At 39.6% G+C, this 20,248-nt stretch overlaps 1 protein-coding gene across 1 annotated transcript in view; it reads left to right on the forward strand.

Annotated features, from left to right (window-relative positions):
- btv (dynein cytoplasmic heavy chain beethoven) overlaps positions 1-20,248 on the forward strand; it is a 66,779-nt gene that overhangs the window by 32,749 nt on the left and 13,782 nt on the right. Inside the window, exons 30-57 of the mRNA XM_034969665.2 lie at positions 1,413-1,532; positions 2,108-2,302; positions 3,398-3,621; positions 3,990-4,172; positions 4,766-4,889; positions 5,434-5,541; positions 6,564-6,720; positions 7,225-7,432; positions 7,842-8,016; positions 8,376-8,528; positions 9,038-9,207; positions 10,183-10,285; positions 10,457-10,585; positions 11,088-11,233; positions 11,476-11,599; positions 11,680-11,793; positions 11,909-12,119; positions 12,207-12,292; positions 13,028-13,165; positions 14,412-14,589; positions 15,124-15,289; positions 15,603-15,801; positions 16,362-16,576; positions 16,871-16,967; positions 17,921-18,057; positions 18,590-18,799; positions 19,106-19,319; positions 19,886-19,986. Coding sequence (XP_034825556.2) covers positions 1,413-1,532; positions 2,108-2,302; positions 3,398-3,621; positions 3,990-4,172; positions 4,766-4,889; positions 5,434-5,541; positions 6,564-6,720; positions 7,225-7,432; positions 7,842-8,016; positions 8,376-8,528; positions 9,038-9,207; positions 10,183-10,285; positions 10,457-10,585; positions 11,088-11,233; positions 11,476-11,599; positions 11,680-11,793; positions 11,909-12,119; positions 12,207-12,292; positions 13,028-13,165; positions 14,412-14,589; positions 15,124-15,289; positions 15,603-15,801; positions 16,362-16,576; positions 16,871-16,967; positions 17,921-18,057; positions 18,590-18,799; positions 19,106-19,319; positions 19,886-19,986 — 4,385 coding nt within the window. The remainder of the gene's footprint in view (positions 1-1,412; positions 1,533-2,107; positions 2,303-3,397; positions 3,622-3,989; positions 4,173-4,765; positions 4,890-5,433; positions 5,542-6,563; positions 6,721-7,224; positions 7,433-7,841; positions 8,017-8,375; positions 8,529-9,037; positions 9,208-10,182; positions 10,286-10,456; positions 10,586-11,087; positions 11,234-11,475; positions 11,600-11,679; positions 11,794-11,908; positions 12,120-12,206; positions 12,293-13,027; positions 13,166-14,411; positions 14,590-15,123; positions 15,290-15,602; positions 15,802-16,361; positions 16,577-16,870; positions 16,968-17,920; positions 18,058-18,589; positions 18,800-19,105; positions 19,320-19,885; positions 19,987-20,248) is intronic.

Genomic DNA, 20,248 nt, shown 5'->3' on the forward strand with positions numbered 1-20,248 from the left:
TCGTCAAAATCATATCTAGTGAAATATCATATTAGGTATTAGAGCGTGAAATAATCCGCAAAATGTGCTGAATTATTATAATCGTGATTTTTGTCTGGTCAGTACATTTGAGCTGACCTATTTTTACTTTTTACGTTTGTCAATAAATGCCCTGTCTGTATTACAATATGTTATATCACACTTAGGTAATATTATTATGTAACTAGCTGACCCGCCCCGGCTTCGCTCGGGTGGAGTATTTCGGACTGGGAGTGTTATCGTGAAGCCGTTGCTTGATACCTAAAATATCAATTCACTATCAGAAATTCTAAAATCCCCACGATTTAGGACTTTAGTACTTTGCAGCATCAGGATTGAGGAGTTAGGATCCGAAGATCAATGATATAGCCTATGCTTGGTACCTAAATTAATTTTCCATCATCCGCAGTTACTGAAACATTATAGTTTAGGAGTGCTGTACCCTACATCATCAGGGTTGAGGAGTTGGGACTTGAAGTCTGAGAATAAAGTCGTTGCTTGGTACCTACAATATGAATTCACTATGAACACTTCCTGAATCTTGATAACTCAGGTGGGCAGTAACCCTGCAGCATCAGGATTAAGGAGTTGAATCCAGAATTTTTTATGTGACCACCACGAAAACTTTTTTTGTTGATTAAAAAAAAAATTGCAAATCGGTCCAGAAACCTCGAAAAAATCGATGTTGAAAAAAGAACCACCTCCTTTTTGACAGTCGGTTAAAAACCGATGACCGAGGAACAATCTTTAAAATATCCCCTTTCTAACAAAAAAAAGAACGAATGAAATCGGACTACGCGTTAATGAATTACAACTCAGTATACATTTTAACTTTCATCCCCTCTCCTACGGGAACCATGCTGAATTTCGGGATAAAAAGTATCCTATATTCTTCCTCATAGTATGACCTCAAATCGTACCAAGTTTCATTGGAATCCATTTAGTAGTTTCAGCGTGATGCGCGGCCGTGATACAGACAGACAGACAGACAAAAATGAAAAAAATTACAGTTTTGGGTTCAGTATCGATTATAGAGTGCCCTCGAAAAAAAATTTCAAAATATCTTCAATGTACAGAATTTTACCTGTTACAGTTTTATTATAAGTATATTGATAAGGCTAAGAGATAGACATACTTATTTTGCAATTTGTTGCAATTTTGATGTGGGGGAACTTTTGACTACTTTTTAGACGCTTGATGTTGTGATGTATGTGGCTCTATAGATATGTATTTATCATAATAACTATTTCAATGTGAGTTTATATATGTATTGCGACTACTTAGTTTATATTAATGGGGAATCCCCGTAATTATATTCGTCGTGCTATTGCATACATACTATTGATATATTATGTAGATATGTTGTTCTGTGTAATACGTAACTCTTTTTTCAGTCTCTACATCTTGGGTTAGTAGGCAATCCGTTTGGTCCTGCTGGAACAGGAAAAACAGAATCGGTGAAAGCTTTAGGCGGCTTAGTTGGGCGTTTGGTATTAGTCTTTAACTGTGACGAGGTAAGTCATATCTAATACTATATTTTACAAATATATTGGACAAGATAATGCCCGCGACTTTTTCCGCGTGAATTTCATTTTGGTTTAATTCCGTGGGAACTCTTTGAATTTTCGAGATAAAAGTAGTATATAATATCAATATCAAGCGATGAAAGCTATCTCTGTATCAAATAGATAGGTACTTAATGCCTGCGATTTCGTCCTTGTGTATTTATTTATTTAGAAATCGTTATTGCATACACACTCGTATACAGGAAAACAATACAGATACAGAAGAAACTATACAAAGGGTGCAAAGGCGGCCTTATTTTATATATATTATTGCTAAAGCAATATATTATAATAGGTAGTAATGTGGGTTCAAGTTTTTTTTAAACCTTTGAAAACTTTGATTTTTCCTGATACAAAGTAGCCTATGCCCGTTTCCGGAGTGCAAGCTATCTCTGTGCCAAATTCCGTCAAATCGGTTAAACGGATGGGCCGTGACGATAAAGGACTGGCGGATAGACGGACAGATAGATACATTTCGCGTTTATCATATTAAGTACGGGTATCAAGTATGCATTGTAACTTAGGCCATGGACACCCAGTGCATGGGGCGGTTGCTAAGCGGAGTAGCGCTGTGCGGCGCCTGGGGTTGCTTCGACGAGTTCAACCGACTCTCGGCCGACACCCTCGCCGCTGTGTCGCATCAGTTCGCGTCCCTGCTTGCGGCCACGCACAATCGAACGCCGACCGTTGCGCCTGTGGCACTGCTTAACGGAAAGCAGGTTAGCATAAACAGGAAGGGGTTATCTTTTGATTTTCGCTCGTCATACGCGCGCGCAATTTTTGCCTCTGTAACAGGTCATCAACATCAAATCGACAAGTCTCCCGGTTGCCCTAGTTAGCATATGTTGTGAGAGTGTGAATCACACCTGGTGGCAAGAGCTAATGAAGTATAAGATGGAAACGGCCTAACCTGGCTGTTTAATCATCATCATAATCTACCTATCGCCGGCTCACTACAGAGCACTGGTCTCCTGTTAGAGTGTGAAGGGTTTTAGCCATAGTCTACCACGCTATAGCCAAGTGCGGATTGGCAGACTTCACACACCTTTGAAAACATTATGGAGAACTCTCAGGCATGCCGGTTTTCTCACGATGTTTTACTTTCACCGTAAAGCAAAAAGCAAATGATATTTAATTGCTTAAAACGCACATAACTTAGAAAAGTTAGAGGTGCATGCCCGGGATTGAACCCCCGACGAACCCCCGAATCCGTTTAGGAGGCGGACGTCCTAACCACTAGACTATCACAGCTGTTTAATCAAATCGGTATTGGTTCTAATAGGTTTCTACGTGGCATCGCACGGCAACTTTAAATCGTGTGGCTGTACGGCTTTGGTGGTAACTAGCCAAGGCCGAAGCCTCCTACCAGACTAGACAATTTATAAGTACATAGCCGTGAGCTTGATTAGAGTAACGCAGCTGTGTAGAGTTGTATTGCTTGAATTGCTTACACAAGGGGCGTGTTTATCACTAATCTTATAGCTATGTATACACCCACTGCAGCTGTCATAATATATTTTATAAGAGTAATCGGGAGACCCCTACATTCTACAAAAGACCTAGCCAGCAGTGGACGTCTATCGGTGGATGATGAATCGGGAGACAGTTGTCGACGTTTAAGGGATAGCGTTCATCGGGCGGGCTGGATCGGGTGGCATTGTAACACAAAAATCCGCTTGCTATATAATTTATATAAAACTGTGTCGACTAGAGGCGCGGCAGGACGGATAATACATACGAAATGTTCGCCGTACCGTTTGCTCGTTTATTTATTTTCTGGCACAAAGAAACCAGATGCACTGCGCTCGTTCTAGATTCAAGTATCAGAGTGGTGCGGCGTGGCAGCTACAATGAATCCTTTGGGGCGCGGGTACGGCGGGCGGCGCGCGTTGCCGGCGGCCTTGCAGCACGCCCTGCGACCGTTGGCGCTGCGCGCGCCGCCGCGCCGCGAGCTCGCCGCGCGGCTATTGGCCGCTCACGCCGCCGCACAGCCGCATGTACTCGCCGCTGATCTGGACACCGTCTTCACACTAGCTAGGTGAATCTACTTAGATGGACAACGCACAGCTTAAAACGAAGGGTCTAGAAACATGAATTTTGAACAGGAGATCCTAAGGAAGTCCTACATAAATAATGCCTACCGGGCACACATGCAGATAGTTTAAATAGAATGTATTTCACAAAGAGATTTTTTTGACTAGGATATCGCCGAAAACGAGTATTATTTAGTGGTACATGCGTTTACTTCGCTCTATATGCGCGCACCACCTCTCTAGCGGTTTTCACACAAGTAAAAGTACCTATATACCTACCTATGCCGAAAAAAATAGACAAGACATCGCGTCGACCTTGTGAAGATCTACAAAGTAACCCATCCACCCACGCATTCAATTACCTACTTTTCAGTACTCTTCTGAGCGGTCAAAGGCATTACGACTGGGGTCTGCGCGCTCTGAAGGCGGCCGTGGGCAGCTGCGGCGCAGCGCTCTCGACACACGCGTCCGCATCGCCGGAACAGCAACGCGCTCTGTTGCGCAAAGTACTGCGCCTCAATAACCTGTCCAAGCTTACGCAGTATGACGCCGAGAGGTAAACCCTGTGAAGCCCTGTATAGGCTAGATATCAGAAACCTGCACGAAAGTGTCAACAACAACTAAAAAGGTTTCGATTAAATCTGATTATCACAAACGTATATTTTCATAATATAATATAACAATTATTATAAAAGCGGACAGAACTATTTCGAAAGCTCGTTATGATAGCACTCGAATTAATATTGTAGTATCTAGTTATTTTACAAACTTAAGACTTAATTGGACGGCAAAGGAAATTGTAGTCTGTATCATCATCATCATCAACCCATCGCCGGCACACTACAGAGCACGGGTCTCCTCTCAGAGGGTTTTGGCCATAGTCTACCACGCTGGCCATGTGTGGATAGGAAGACTTCACATACCTTTGAGAACATTATGGAGAACTCCCAGTCATGCAGGCTTCCTCACAATGTTTTCCTTTACCGTTAACCAAGTAAGTGATGTTTAATTACTTAAAACGCACATAACTCCGAAAAGTCAAGAAGTGCGTGCGCGGGATCGACCCCCCGACCTCCGATTAGAAGGCGGACGTACTAACCACTGGGCTATCACAGCTTTAGTCTGTATAACATGAACAAAACATTTCAGGTTTGAAAATATTTTATCTATGGTCTTTGCCGACGTACCAGAAGAAAAAGTAGCCATAGATCCGATTTTTTCTTCTCTTGAAGCTACGGTGAAACACCTCGGTTTAGTGCATAATAAACTTCAGGTATTTTGACCATAACATTATTTTTAATTGATTTTTAGGATTCCGTACCTCAAAAGGAAAAAAGGAACCCTTATATCTTCACTTTGTTGTCTGTCTGTCTGTCTGCATGTCCATCTGTCCGTCATGTCTGTCAAGAAAACCTATAGGGACAGGGTACTTCCCGTTGACCTAGAATCATGAAATTTAGTAGGTAGGTAGCTCTTTTAGCACAAGCAAAGGAATAAATCCGAAAACCGTGAATTTCTGTTCACATCACACAAAAAAAATTAAAATGTGTTCATGAACAAATAATTAGTATTTTCAATTTTCAAAGTAAGATAACTATAACAAGTGGGGTATCATATAAAAGCGCTTTACCTGCACATTCTAATTTTTTATTTACCGTGCAAAATGTCGAAAAAAATACCCGAGTACGGAACCCTCGGTGCGCGAATCTGCCTCGCACTTGGCCGGTTTTTAGGTTATATTTATACTCTTCAGAATTTATTATTATGCTTTAAATGTTAATAGAAAATTGTATTTTTATTGTCTTAACATTTTATAGATGCAAAAGTGTATGGAGCTATATGAACAGTTGCAACAAAGAATGGGAGTAGTAATAGTCGGTCCACCGGGCTCCGGGAAAAGCACTATTAGACAAATGCTTAAAACTGTAAGTATTATAATATAGTAAATGCAGATGGTGGAAAGAGGCGTTTTGACCTTTTAGTTGTGAAATAATTGATACTTTTGTGCAGTTGGCAGTCCACGGTAGGCGCAACATTTTTTTAATTTTTATTCTGATACAATATGTTAGCCCTTGACTGCGATCTACTTAATGGTAAGTGATGATGTACTCTAAGACGGAAACAGACTAACTTGGAAGGGCTATGGCAGTTTTTATTAAACCACAATACCTTTGATCGTACTAGAACGCTAAATCGCTTGGCGCCACGGTTTTGCCACGGTAGGGTGGTAATCAGCCACGGCCGAAACATCCCACCAGACAAGACGAGAGATAATTTAGATAATATAAGTTTCTAAATTACCCCTGCCGGGAATCGAACCAGGGACCTCCCACTTATTTTTGACACTTACTACTGTTATTTTAATTTTTTTTTGTGACTAAGTGTTTAATGTGACTAATTTTATCAAAACTTTGTACACGTTGTTAGGTATATCATAACATAATTGCATGCTGATAGGCAGAATTTGACTGTACCTTTTTGTGTTTGTAACATCTCCACTGTTTACCCAGATTAGCAAAAAAGAAATTTGTATTTGTATAAGAACACAGCGCTCACCACTGCGCCCGGGAGTTCGTGTAAAACATTCGTCTCCATCGCCATATTTCGAACGTATCACTTCTGTGCCTCTCTCTAATCATATAGTTCATGTCTCCACTCCATAGAGGAAAATCACTACCCATATTATAAATCCGAAAGTGTGTTTGTTTGTTGGTTTATTGGTTTGTTGGTTTGTTCTTCAATCACGTCGCAATGGAGCCATGGATTTACGTGATTTTTTGCATGGGTATAGTTGAAGACCTCGAAAGTGACATAGGCTACTTTTTATCCCGGAAAATCAAAGAGTTCTCACGGTATTTTTAAAAACCTAATTCCATGCAAACGAAGTCGCGGGCACCGGCTAGTTAGAAATAAATATAAGAGCGTATACACACTGTACTACTTGTAGGCACTTACACTGCAAGGAAAGAGTATTGTGGAGCATGTGATATACCCCAAGGCAATGAATCGCAGCTGGTTGTTAGGACACATCGAGCTCGACACGCGTCAATGGACCGACGGCGTTATGTCCACCGTCGCACTGCAAGTGTCCAATCAGCCTGATGGTAAAGTATAACTTTGTACAAGTACTTATAATAATTATTGTATTTAAATAAAACAAAAAATAATTCACTATTAGTGTAATTATTAATATCGCTTTCAAATGAATAAAATTCAGTTTGAAATGATTCAAATGAGCACAAAAACTGTGAATCTTTTCTGACCATGATCTCTGGGAAAAGGGTATACATTATCACACCATGATAAACTAGTTTTCAAACAAAAGAAAATACATTGAAATCGAACGACCTGTATAAGAGCTATCATGTCACACAAATGACAATGGTAAAACAAGGCCCCTTGATTTCACCTCGGCATAGTTGTGTTTAGCTCTACTTGAATTTCGAAATAAATTAAACATAAATATCTCAAAAATCTGCAAATGGTAGAATCACGTCCTAATATTATTGAACACTTTTGAAGTTTTGAATTAGATGGCCCGGCCAGGCCATCGCGTCGCCGCGATACTTGCTAGTGGAGGAGACGCCTATACAAGTTCATATTTGTAGACGTGTGGTCGTGGGTGGTCTGCGACGGCGACATCGAACCAGAATGGATCGAAGCGCTGAACTCAGTGCTGGATGATAACCGCCTGTTGACGCTACCATCGGGTTGGCGCGTGCAGTTCTCACACAATGTCAACTTCATATTTGAGACGCATAGCCTGGAGTACGCATCACCAGCGACAATATCACGACTGGGTATCATATTATTAAGGTAATCATTGCCGGTATTTTTTTTTAAAGAGCGGTTCGATCCCGGGCATGGCTCCAAGAAGTTAGAGTTGCGTACCTCTAATTTCTCGGACTTATGTGCGTTTCAAGCAATTATCTCCTTTTGTATTCAGATACAAGTTAGCCCTTGACTGCAATCTCACCTGGTGGTATGTGATGATGCAGTCTAAGATGGACTTGCTTTAGTTTTAAGTTTACGTAATTAATTATCACCATTACATCAATTTTATCTTACTAAATTAGGTACCTATTTTGAATGAATCGCTTTGACTTTAAGCCACATTTTTGTATCTGAGTTTTTAAGTAAAACAACACTACCTATCTTAAAATCACAACATGTAGAAATCTCAAATCAATAGTAGTAAAAAGTATCGTACATGTAATAATTTTAGCGACGAAAGCAACTGTGCTGAGGAAATTTTGGAAAATTGGTTACAAAAAACCGAATTTGAGAAGGAAAGTGCGAAGTTAGCCATGCCACTGCTGCACGAAGCAGTGAAGAAATGCATACAATGGCTTAACAAACATAAATCTGATGTTATTGTCAAACATTGCTGTATGTCTTTGGTAAGTTATATAATGGAATTAATATGGATGTACACGAATATTTAAACTGAATTGACAGTCTATAAATAACAATTTAATTAACATTCCAATTGGGAAAATGATTGTAAATCATCTTGTCAATAAAGGTATATTTTTAAAATTTTTCTTTATACAACTAAAGGTAATCTTTGTCTCTGGAGGAATTCAAAGATTTATGTTACCAGCCGTTGTACTCGTAGGACTTGGTTCCACATCCCATTCACCTATGAAAGAGAAGGCCTTTGTCCAGTTGTGTATCAATAATAAACTGTTGGACTTTATCCTCAGTAAGCGATTATTTTTAGTTCAGAGCATTGTCAAACGTACAAAAACATTTTCAGGTTAGACAAATCCTAACTCAATTTGAATATATTGCACAAGATACAAATTCAACGTCAGCCCACATAAATTCCGAAGAAATTATTTGCTTGGCAGTGCAACGCAGTGTTGCAGGCTTACTGAAAAACAGTGCTGTCGACAGCTTTTATTATGAAGTAAGTTTACACATCGGTCTTTCAAAAGTATCGTCCAATAACTTTGCTGAAAGGATTCCATCTGAGTTCTTGCCGGTTTCCTGGTAGAATCATCTTTAAATACCAGTGGCAATAGTAATAAATTACTTTAGGCTTGTAAAACTACCGACATAGAAAGCTGAAATTTTGCATAGAGGTTTCCTTTATATAGAAGACAAGGAATAAGGCCGAATTCGATAGGGAATGAAGACCATAATTTTATTTTTTTGCCTCTGGAAGCTGCGGGCGGTCGCTAATCCACACTCAATATTATAAATGCGAAAGTGTGTCTGTCTGTCTCTTAGCTTTTCACGGCCCATCTGTCAAACCGTTTTTGACGAAATTTGATATAGAGAAAGCTCGCATCCCAGGAAAGGAAATAGGCTTCGTTTTGACTCGGAAAATCAAGATTTTTCACAAAACTAAATCCACGCAGATGAAGTAGCGGACATCATCTAGTATTTAAATAAATAATTGTTTTAACTTTAAAGCTTCAGATGCCACCGATGATGGGCGTGGATGTATTGGCAACTACGCACAGTGAGTGGTCGGACACGTTGTATCGCTCCGTGCGAGTGCGTGCGTGCGAGCCGGCCCTGCGCGCCGCGGCGCATTACGACCGGCACTTTGTTATTATCGGACCCGACTCCTGCGCTAAGAAGTAAGCACCATCCTAGTACACGCCTCAGGCTGAGATAGACAAGATAGGGGAGATCACTGACCTCTACAAATACAAGCACGCTGGACTACCAATTGCCGATCTGTTTTTGAAGAAATTTGATTTTCGTCAATTTATTGAATTTAGATCATCCCGCACCCGAAGCAAATTCCGTTCCTTACAAATAGTTTTTAGTTCAAGCTGCATCTGCTGTCTCGATGCGAGATGCGTATGATGGTGTCCCTCTCACTCACCATAGCCTCATAGATTATTATGGAAATTTATGAGGCTATGGTGATAAAACAATCTCCGAAACGTTGTATTGTGGTGTTACTTATTGAAATTAATTAATTATTCAATCAGTACCCATATTATAAATGCGAAAGTGTGTTTGTTTCTTGGTTTATTGGTTTGTTGGTATGTCCTTCAATCACGTTGCAACGGGGCAATCGATTGATGTGATTTTTTGCATGGGTATAGTTAAACACCTGGAGAGTGATATAGGCTTCTTTTTATCCCGGAAAATCAAAGAGTTCCCACGGGATTTTTAAAAACCTGAATCCACGCAGATGAAATCGCGGGTATCAGAAATAAAAATGTCGAGTGATGAAGACAGCAGCAATAATTTAACTCCGAAAACTATTAATGCTCAGAGTGTAATAAACGGATTGCTTCCAGAAACTTCTAAAGACAAATGGGTAGGTACATATTTAAGCATACGAAGATTTTGATTTTATTGTCTAGCGAGGTGTGAAAAGTAGAGTATTGAACTTGGGGGTACTGTCCTAAACCCCGCGCTTCACTTAAGATTTTAGATGCAATCCCTCGTTGCGCTTGGGATTTATACCGGCGCCCGTGACGTAAGACATTACATTACCCCCATATTGAATAATCCACTATTGCAGTCTATTCAAGACATCCTAGAACCAATGAAGGGTTGTGATTGTAGATTTGTACTACCTCATTGTTTTGTTACAGTACGTTAGCCGAATACATACTAAAGGAATCCAACTCTACCGTAATATCGATCGACTGCACTCCCATTTTACAGCCAGTGGATATTATTGCCGAATTGAAAAGAGTAAGAACAAATTATTCTCCAAAAAAAAAAACTTGCAAATAAATCATATCACTGATTGATCATACCTTTGATTTCAAAACGCTTAAAATAAGTTGTAAAAGTCTCACTTAGAAATTGTTAAATTATGCGAGAGAGATGGATGCGAAACGTTAAAGTACTCTTCTGCTTTAGAAAAATGTGGTAAGTAGCGGCGGACGTGCGGGCGCTAGCGCGAGTCGCGTCACTGTGCTGGTTCGCTCGCTACATCGCGCAAGTCGCGACTCTTGGGGCTCCTCATTAGTGCATTCCTTTTTGCTGCAGGTTTGTTCCCAAACTTATTGCTACTTTGACCCTTATAATAAATTAGATCAATTTGCCTTGTGAAAAACCTGAAAATATTTCTAGAAGACGCTTACATTTTTCCTTAATTAGAATCTGTGGACAACATAACTCCAAAAGGTAGGAATGGTCCTAAGAACATTTTTTTTAATTTTAAGTATAATTATTGTTAATAGGTATAAGATAGATTAGAGTGCACTGTCGCATTAGGACTACCCTGTAAGGACAGTGCACATTATGGTATAATAATAAATAAATAAATAAATAAAACATTTTCCCGTATCTACAACGGCTGCGGTAGGTAGTTGCCCATTTAGTATGTGACCTCTCTGGAAAATGCTTTTTCAGCGAATCATTTTGTGAAGATAAAGACCCTCCCTGAGTAATATAAATTGAGACTTGAGAAAAAGTTAAAAAACCACTGTATGTACTACTCATTATGCATTCTGTGGTACTATATAGTAGTATGAACTGTTCCTTACAGTTAATACAGCAAAATGGATTCTGGGCGCGAGAGGAAGGTGGGCCGCAGTGGTACAACACGGGCCGCGTCTGTGTCGTCGCTACAGCGACTTCACACGCGCTGTTGTCTCCGCGACTAGCCGCTATGCTTGTGCCTATTGTATTACCGTAAGTCCTAGAGTGTAGTACGAGTGAAATATCGCACCCCTAATGTAATTTTCAAACCACAATAAATCTTTTTTGTATAATTTTATTATCTTCTGTATTTTCTTCTTAATTATAAAAAAAAGTTTTCCTTAGTTTCTGATGAAAGTGTTTTTTGTTGAAGCAATTTTGATCTAGGGGTGCAATATTGAAAAGTGATGAAAGAGTCTATGGTCTAGTGGTATATCATATTTTTTCGTTTGTAGTGATCCGGAGGAAGAAGAACTGTCCGAACTATCGAGAAATTATCTGTCAGAAAGTGTTGGCAATAATATATCACATAATGATGTCTCTGTTGTGGCTCGGAACATGTTCTCTTTTTACAAAGAGGTTAGTAGGGATTTCAACTAGGTACATTGTATTTAGTGATTTATCAATTGTAATGGGTTTTATGAGTTTAATTATTGCAGGTCACAGAAACCTACCACTCAAAGCCACACTATGTTTGGAATCCTTCGCATCTTAAGAAATGGTGTGAGAATATTAAATGGTATCCATCATCTAATATGACAGATTTGCTCATAGTAAGAATTAATTTCAATCTTTTATATGTAATTTAAACACATTTTTTCAAATTTATAGTTAGTGATAAAAATCGAAGTTCTGCAATAATTTTCATATTTGCTCTTCTAATTTAAGGCTATCAAAATGGAAGCTAAGATGATATTTCGAGAGAGGCTCCTTACCGACGAAGAGAAATCTCAATTTAATGCCATGCTTCGTAATTTCCTTAAAACTGATGGAACCGAATTGTTCTTTAAACCAAAACTGCGTGGAGATGGAGTGTACTTAGAATCAGTTAATTATAAGGAGTGGTACCAAAGTACACAGAAAGTTATTAACCAGTGCCGTAAGTTAATGAAGCTTATCACATTCTGTTTAAATATTAGGTGGAGCAAAATAATAAGGTAATAAATAATTCTTACTATAATTACAGTAACGGATGATGAACGCGTGTTTGGTGATACTGGTATGGAAGTGTGTGCGGAATTATCAGTTTTGTGCTCGGCTATATCGCTTGCTGTAAGTATATTTCTTCTCAGAAAGTATTATTTATTAAATACTTATTTTGAAGACAGTGAAAACATCAATGGAAGCTAACTCGTACAAAACGTTTTGTAACATCTTTCCTTCTTCGTAAGCTAGAGTAACATTTGTAAGAGGTAAGGTGCCGTATGAACCATCAACCCAAAGCGCCTAGCTCTTTTTTCGTATATGTATTACCTAAATAAAAAGCCGGACCAATCTATCGCGAGCAAGAGCTCGCAAGCGCACATATTTACTTTACTTATACTGATACGACTAAACACACACGCGCGCACACACACACACATGAATGCATACACACAAGCTTAAACCACGCGTACTCGTGAAATGCAAGATCTATCATCATCATCATCATCATCATGATCAACCCATCACCGGCTCACTACAGAGCACGGGTCTCCTCTCAGAGTGAGAAGGGTTTTGGCCTTAGTCTACCACGCTGGCCATGTGCGGATTGGTAGACTTCACACACCTTTGAGAACATTATGGAGAACTCTCAGGCATGCAGGTTTCCTCACGATGTTTTCCTTCACCGTTAAAGCAAGTGATATTTAATTAATTAAAACGCACATAGCTCCGAAAAGTTAAAGGTGCGTGCCCGGGATTGAACCCCCAACCTTCGATTAGAAGGCGGACGTCCTAACCACTAGGCTATCACAGCACGATCTATAGCAGCAAGATCTATAGTTAATATTAATGATGTCCTTGCAGCTAAACGGTGGCGCCGTGACTTGCGTCGGCTCGGCCGGCGCCGGCCGCCGCGCCGCCGCCTCTGTAGTGTGCACCGCGCTCTCTGCCAACTTGTACAGCGTCGACCAACGCAACCAATTCAACAATGTCTTTAAAAACGTAATACTTGTAGTCCGTACAAAATGACTCCTCACGCGCCCTTTTAGCTCTATGGGTCAACTGTCATGTCAAAAGTACGGTTCACCATTAAAATAAGGACTAAAATCATACTTTTAATAAACAATAAGTTAAAATGGCGCGTGAGGAGTTAAATTTTACGCGTTACACATACACTTTTGTATCTATTTCTACTTTTGTTGTCACTCACGTATAGCTGGTTTTGCATGGCTATCACGTGAATACTAAATCGTGACCCATTATCGACAGAATCGAGAATTCTAGCCCATTTCCATATTCCATGAAATCCTTAACTACTTGCTTTGAGAGTGCGGGACAGCTCCACCACCATTCACTTAATCCGGCATTCTTGCAATAGACATGTTGCAGTACCTATGCAGGAGAGAAAGTTCTAGACCATTCAACTTTTTACAGTAGCCAGCAGGAAATATTGTACATCGACCTTTAGAAAGAGATTTCGGCTTCGTAGAATCGTTTTCTCTGTCACTCATACCAATGTGACGTTATGTTGGTCTCAACGCGCTCTACGAAACCGCTATCTCTTTCTGAAGGTTGATGAAATATTGTAATATTTTCTGCCGGGTACTGTAATTATATTATAACTAGCTTATACTCGCGACTTCGTCCGCATGGACTACACAAATTTCAAACCCTTATTTCACCGCCTTAGGGGTTGAATTTTCAAAAATCCTTGCTTAGCGGATACCTACGTCATAATAACTATCTGCATGCTGAATTTCAGCCCGATCCGTCCAGTAGTTTGAGCTGTGCGTTGATAGATCAGTCAGACACCTTTTCCTTTTATATATTTAGATTTATCGACATAGTTAATGTATATGGGTGAATCCCGAAATAAATATATTTTTATTTAACACTAGATGATGCCCGCGACTTCATCCGCGTGGATTTGAGTTTTTAAAAATCCCGTGGAAACTCTTTGATTTTCCGGGATGAAAAGTAGCCTATGTCCTTCCCCGGGATGCAAGCTATCGCTGTACCAAATTTCGTCAAAATCGGTTGAACGGATGGGCCGTGAAAGGCTAGCAGACAGACAGACAGACAGACAGACAGACGGACAGACAGACAGACAGACACACTTTCGCATTTATAATATTAAGTATGGATTGATTGCATACTGTTTACCGTCATGAACATTAATCATCGTCCCAACATGTTCCCAAATATAGAATTCTAAATTTCGATAAAATCTGTTCAAATGATGTCATAGGCGCTGACATCAGCAAGTGAAGGATCCCGTACATTACTCGTGATATGTGAAGCGGTGGCCATAGATGATATACTAGCATTCGTTGAGGCATTTCTGAAAGCGATATCTATCCATGTGCTTCCGTCTAACTTTGGAGCATCATTGGGACAAGCACAGCAGTCGCAACAAAGTTTAACAGGTAAGGTTAGGTACTAATGAAAAATTGTAGACCAAATTTGGAGTATACCTAAATCATTTCTCAATAGAATTGGACTGAAATCTAAACCTTCACCTCTTGGACATTATTATCGTATCCTTTCCTCTCTAGAAAATTTACATAGGTACAGCTATGATCCTGATCAATATAAATAAAGTTTACTAAGAGACAAACAAGACACACGATTTTGGTTTGTAGTCATTAGGTTTAGAAAGCTTATAATAAGTCATCGGAATTCAATTTTGGACGCAATGAGGACGAGTCTCCGTTCAGAATGAGAAGGGTTTAGCGTATAGTCCACGACGCCAAGTGAGGATTGGCAGACTTCACACACATTTTTATGGAGACTCTCATGACTGCGAAAGTGCCCGGGATCAAATCCTGGACCCCTGAATAGGAGGCCGAAGTTCTAGCCACTAGGCTATCACCGCTATGGACCTTAAAATAGCAAAAATAAGTCAATTTAAACGAGTTCTATAAAATTCAATCAAAGACAATTTTTTTTAAATATTGCAGACATAAAACAAAACCTAGGCATAATGATTTGCCTGGATAAAGATCAGGAGAACTTGAACCAACTGCTCAACTCGCATCCACTGTTACACAGTACGAGCAGGCTGTGTTGGCTGGACCACTGGTCCGACGAGACCTTGCGGCAGATGCCTTCGCTTGTCGTACAGAGGTACCCAGCACTTTGCGTGGTTACTGCACTTGCACTTTTTTGAGAGAGGTAGAGTATTTGCACTATTTTTATACACTTTTTTAGTGTCTTGTCACACTTGTCTCTGGTATTAGAAATGTTTACATTGAAAATTAGAAATTTTAACATCAATTTACGAGTATAAAATACACACGGAAGTTGGAGTAAAAATCTTAAGTTTTAATAGAAAATTAGTAATAAGTTCATCTATTTAAATGTTATTTTAAGTATCTCTCATATACTCGTAGACAAAATATTATCTCGCATAATAATAATAATAGGCGAAAATTTTCAGGTTAATAAAAGAAAATGCCCAAGAAATATTTAAAGAAGAACTAGACAGCATTCCTATCGAAGGATTTGTTAGCATTTACAAAAGTCTAGATACGGAATGGGTCCGTGCGCCGTGCCGCTACATGCACTTCATAAGAACGTACTACTACATTTTAAGCAACAAAAAACAAGCATTACTGCAACGGCAGAATACATTATCTGTAAGTTATTCCGCAAAATAGTGGTATTTTCTATCTAATTGCAGCCAAGCATTAGTCTATAAATTAAAAAAAAACACTATAAGGTATAGAAAGCTAACCTCGCAACTTCGCGTCAAATGTTAGTACATTTGACGCAGGTAGCCATAAAGTAGCCTTATTTTTCTTTGATTTTACGGCACCAGAGTCTAATATTTGACATATAGTCTATTCAGGATCAAACCGAGAGTTCCCTCACTCAAGTTCACTCTGGCACTGCGCACTAGAGTTTAACAAACGCCTATCGGATAAACTCTTACAGAGAAAGACTCTCTCTCTTTTATGAGATCGAAGGGAACAGGAGCTGCCGGCGCGTAGCGCTCCCTTTCGCGGATAAATATATCTCGGGTCACGTGACAAGTCAGCCCAGCCTGCTGTCTGCTTTGGCATCATGCTTGTCACAATTTTGGTATGATGTCTCTGGCTAATCAACAAGTCCTATTTCGCACTACCTAAACTATTCTATTCACCCACAACACATTCGTTATGCTCGTTTTTACTAAGCCCATAATAATTAATTGTAGGCGGGCGTAGAAGCGCTGAGACGGGCGCGCAGCGAAGTGGCAACCTTACAAGAAGAAGCCGCCGTGCAAGAAGTTGCGTTGTCAGAGAAACAAGCAAAGGCCAACCAGGCGTTAGATCAGATCGGCGCTACCGTGCGCGCTACCACCGACAAGAAGGAAGAAATGCACCAGTTGAAGAAGAATATTGAACTCGAAAATGAGAAACTGCAGATACGGTAAGGCCAAATTATATGCTTCTATGAAGTTCAACGGTTTTTTAATTGGCTAGCCCATATCTTTTATATGCTGAAGTTAAGACCTGTTGGAGTTTAAACACGTTCTAAAGCTAAAATTAAATAAATAAGCCCAGAACTATCCCTAGAATATTTTTTGTAAAGCGCGGTACCAAGAAATTAAAATGAATAACGTTTATTATGCAGTCCACTATAATATAGTACTATTTGTTATAGTGATCAAAAATATTGAAAACAAAAAAATAGAAAAGTTTTACAATCAGTATTGTGTTTCAGGAAAAAGGAAATCGAAACAGAACTAGCATCAGTCGAGCCAGTTATAGCTGCAGCGCGCGCGGCCGTCGGCGACATTCGACCAGAATCTCTCAGCGAAGTAGGTTTTCAGTCAATATTTCTATCACTCAAAAATATACCAGCCGTTTCTTGAGTAATAATGCGTCGTTTTTTTATTGACTTCAAGTTGCTGAGTGCTGACATAAATTATATTATAAGGAACACAAAAACACACTAATAATACAGATAAAAAACAAGTAATAACAATTAAGTAGACCTAGGTCTAGGTCTAGGACTAAGACTAGGCCTACTGAGGACGTATGAATGGGCAACCCCTGCACTAGAAAACACTGTATAACAGTGGGTTGCCTTCTCCATTTCTAAAAACTTGAATAAATGTTATTACAATTTGGTGCGCTAAGGTCGGACATGTTATACCGGTGTCTATTACAAGTGATAGTGGTGTGCATGTATGCGAGTGCGTGTGTGCGTGTGTTAAGGTGTGTATGTGTGTGTGTTTGTGTGCGTGTGTGTTTGTGTGTGTGTGCGTGTGTGTTTGTGTGTGTGTGCGTGTGTGTGTATGTGTATTATTTGTTGTTTATATTAGCTTATAGCTAGTTTGTTTCAATCATATTATTTTAATCAGAAGATCCTCAGCTTCGGTATGAGTGAATGTGCCTTGAATAATACAAAGAAAGAGTTAGAAAAAACTTGTGTCCAATGATATAATAACTAATAATGAAGTTTATTTGGAACCGCGACTGATGCCCGCTACTTCTTCCGCATGGGTTTAAGTTTTTGAAAATCCCGTGGGAATTCTTTGATTTTCCGGGATGAAAAGTAGCATTTGTCTCTCTTTAAGATGCAAACTATCTCTGTACCCGTCAAAATGATTTTTATTTTATTTTTATTTTATTGTTTTTTTGCATTTTTTTTTTTATTTTAACGAATGGGTCGTGAAAATGTAGCAGACAAGCAGACAAATACACTTTCACTTTTATTAATTGTCTAATATTTAGTATGGGTACCTATCTAAAGTTATGAAAATTTTAGGTACGTTCACTTCGAGCGCCGCCTGACGTAGTGCGCGATGTTCTAGAAGGTGTGCTCCGCCTCATGGGCATCGCGGACACTTCCTGGCATTCTATGAAGAACTTCCTCTCTAAACGCGGTGTTAAGGAGGATATTAGGTTTGTTTTACTTTACACCTAACAGGAAAATGTCACAATAAATGTGCGCACAATTTGAGAACTCACTCGCCATTCTTGCTCTATGTTAATGTGTCTATGTACTGTCATGTCAATTGTCCAACTTACCTTTAGTACCCTTACGGGTAAACTGTACTTTTGACATGACAGTTGACATATAAAGCAGGTATGACGAGAGTTACAGAAGTTTATGCATTAGAATGTATTTGTGTCTTTATTGGTCTATTAATTATTTTTTAATCAAAGACTTCTAAATACTGGTAATAGTGTGCTATATTTTAAGTAGGTACCTACTTTACTTATCGTTTTATTTTTATCGCGACTGTATCTATAAAGTCTGAACCGCTACACGCTTGCATGTCACACACAAGTGAGTAGCGGATCATATCTTTGCTTAATCAAAATGCGGTAGCAATAGATCGTGGCGTGCAAAAATCTTTACAAGAGACCTATGTTCAACAGTAGACATCTATCGGTTGACGATGACGACGATCACAAAGTACACAATATTTAGGTGCTTGGACGCGAGCCAGATCAGTGCAGAAGCAGTACTATCAGTGGAGAAACTATTGGAGAAACGCGGCGCGTCGTTCGAGCAGGCGACGGCCAAGCGCGCGAGCGCAGCATGCGCACCGCTGGCCGCGTGGGTGCGTGCCAACCTCGCCTATGCGCGCGCGCTCGCCCGCGTGCAGCCGCTGCAGCTGCAGCAGCGACAACTCCACAAGTACTTATTAAACTCATATTCTTTCATTTACACACTATTCCTATGTGTAGTGTGTGAGTAATACTGAATAATTAGCGCTACTTCGTTTCGATAAGTTTCCTTTTTCCTTCCCTCCCAAGATTTTTTTAAATCCAGGCGGGTGAAGTCGTGGGTTTTGTTTGAATTTTATCACGTCTAATAATCAATCGATATCTGGAGATAAACCATTTTGAATTTTGTATCATTACTTTACAGTATTGGGTTTATACTTGCACTGTGATATGCAGCAACAGAAATGCAAACGTGATTTTGTTTGGTCAAATATAGAAACTTGCACCAAGCGGAAGCCGAATTAGCCGCCCTGTCCACTGGCCTTGTGACAGTGGACGAGCGCGTAGCAGCTCTCAAGGAGCAATTGGGGCAACACACGCGAGAAGCGGCTGCGATCGAACTGCGACTCTCAACTGCTGTAAACACCATACAGGCGGCGCGAGACTTGCTCGATCAACTGGCTCACGAGTATGAGTCTTGGGAGACCGACGTAAGTGCACAAGTACCTAAAGAACGCATCGCGAAAATGGTAAAAGCACAATACTTAATAGTACCTTCCAGGTATGAACGTTCTCCCTGCAAAGATATAGTATAAATAAAAAAGTCACTCTTGATACAAGAACAAAATACTATTCAGCTCGCACAGCTCTGCGGCCTAAAATTTAAATTTCTTTGTATCACGTAAACTCTTCTTTCTCTCTCTTTTTATCCCGGTTAAAGTGAACACCACGAGAACTGTAGAAAAATAAATAATGTACGTCAAACGCAGTTAGCTAATATGGACTGATACTGCGTTTTCAAGTGCCCGTAAAAAAAATGCTCTTAATTCTTATAGTTTTTAGTGATCATTTAAGACTGGTTTTTCGAACCATATAAATAAACAGATAGATCGTTAGGTAGATAAAGCCTTTATTGCCATTTGTCACACAATAGTAAAATGAATACATGAGAAAAATATGTTGATGATAAAATGACATTTATTTACAATATCGTGATAACTTATCGGTACCGGACCGAAACACGTATAATAAATACACTAGTATTTTATTTTTCCAGTTGCAAAATATATCACGGGAAATACTAGAATTAAACCAAAGATCACTACTGGCAGCTGGATATCTTGTATACTTATCAGATTTAACTGAACCACAGTCGAGGTAAGTGATTAATCGATTTTACCCGATTGGTCTAACTACACTGATGCGCTTTCAAAAAGCAAAAGCTCGTGCATGTGCGTCAAAAACCTAGGAGAGGATGTAAGAGAGTGCGTGCGTTATTGCGTGCACCACAGGGTTTGTGCACACGCTATGGGGATTCACAGGCAAAACTGATCTCAGAGGGCGCCACAAGAGATTCGGCCAAAGCAAGCTGTCATCTGCATAGTTTTTTTACTTAGAATATGGAGGTTTTGTATGTTTA

This window comes from Maniola hyperantus, chromosome 6 (genome assembly GCF_902806685.2).
Source record: "Maniola hyperantus chromosome 6, iAphHyp1.2, whole genome shotgun sequence".
Taxonomy (NCBI): Eukaryota; Metazoa; Arthropoda; class Insecta; order Lepidoptera; family Nymphalidae; genus Maniola; species Maniola hyperantus.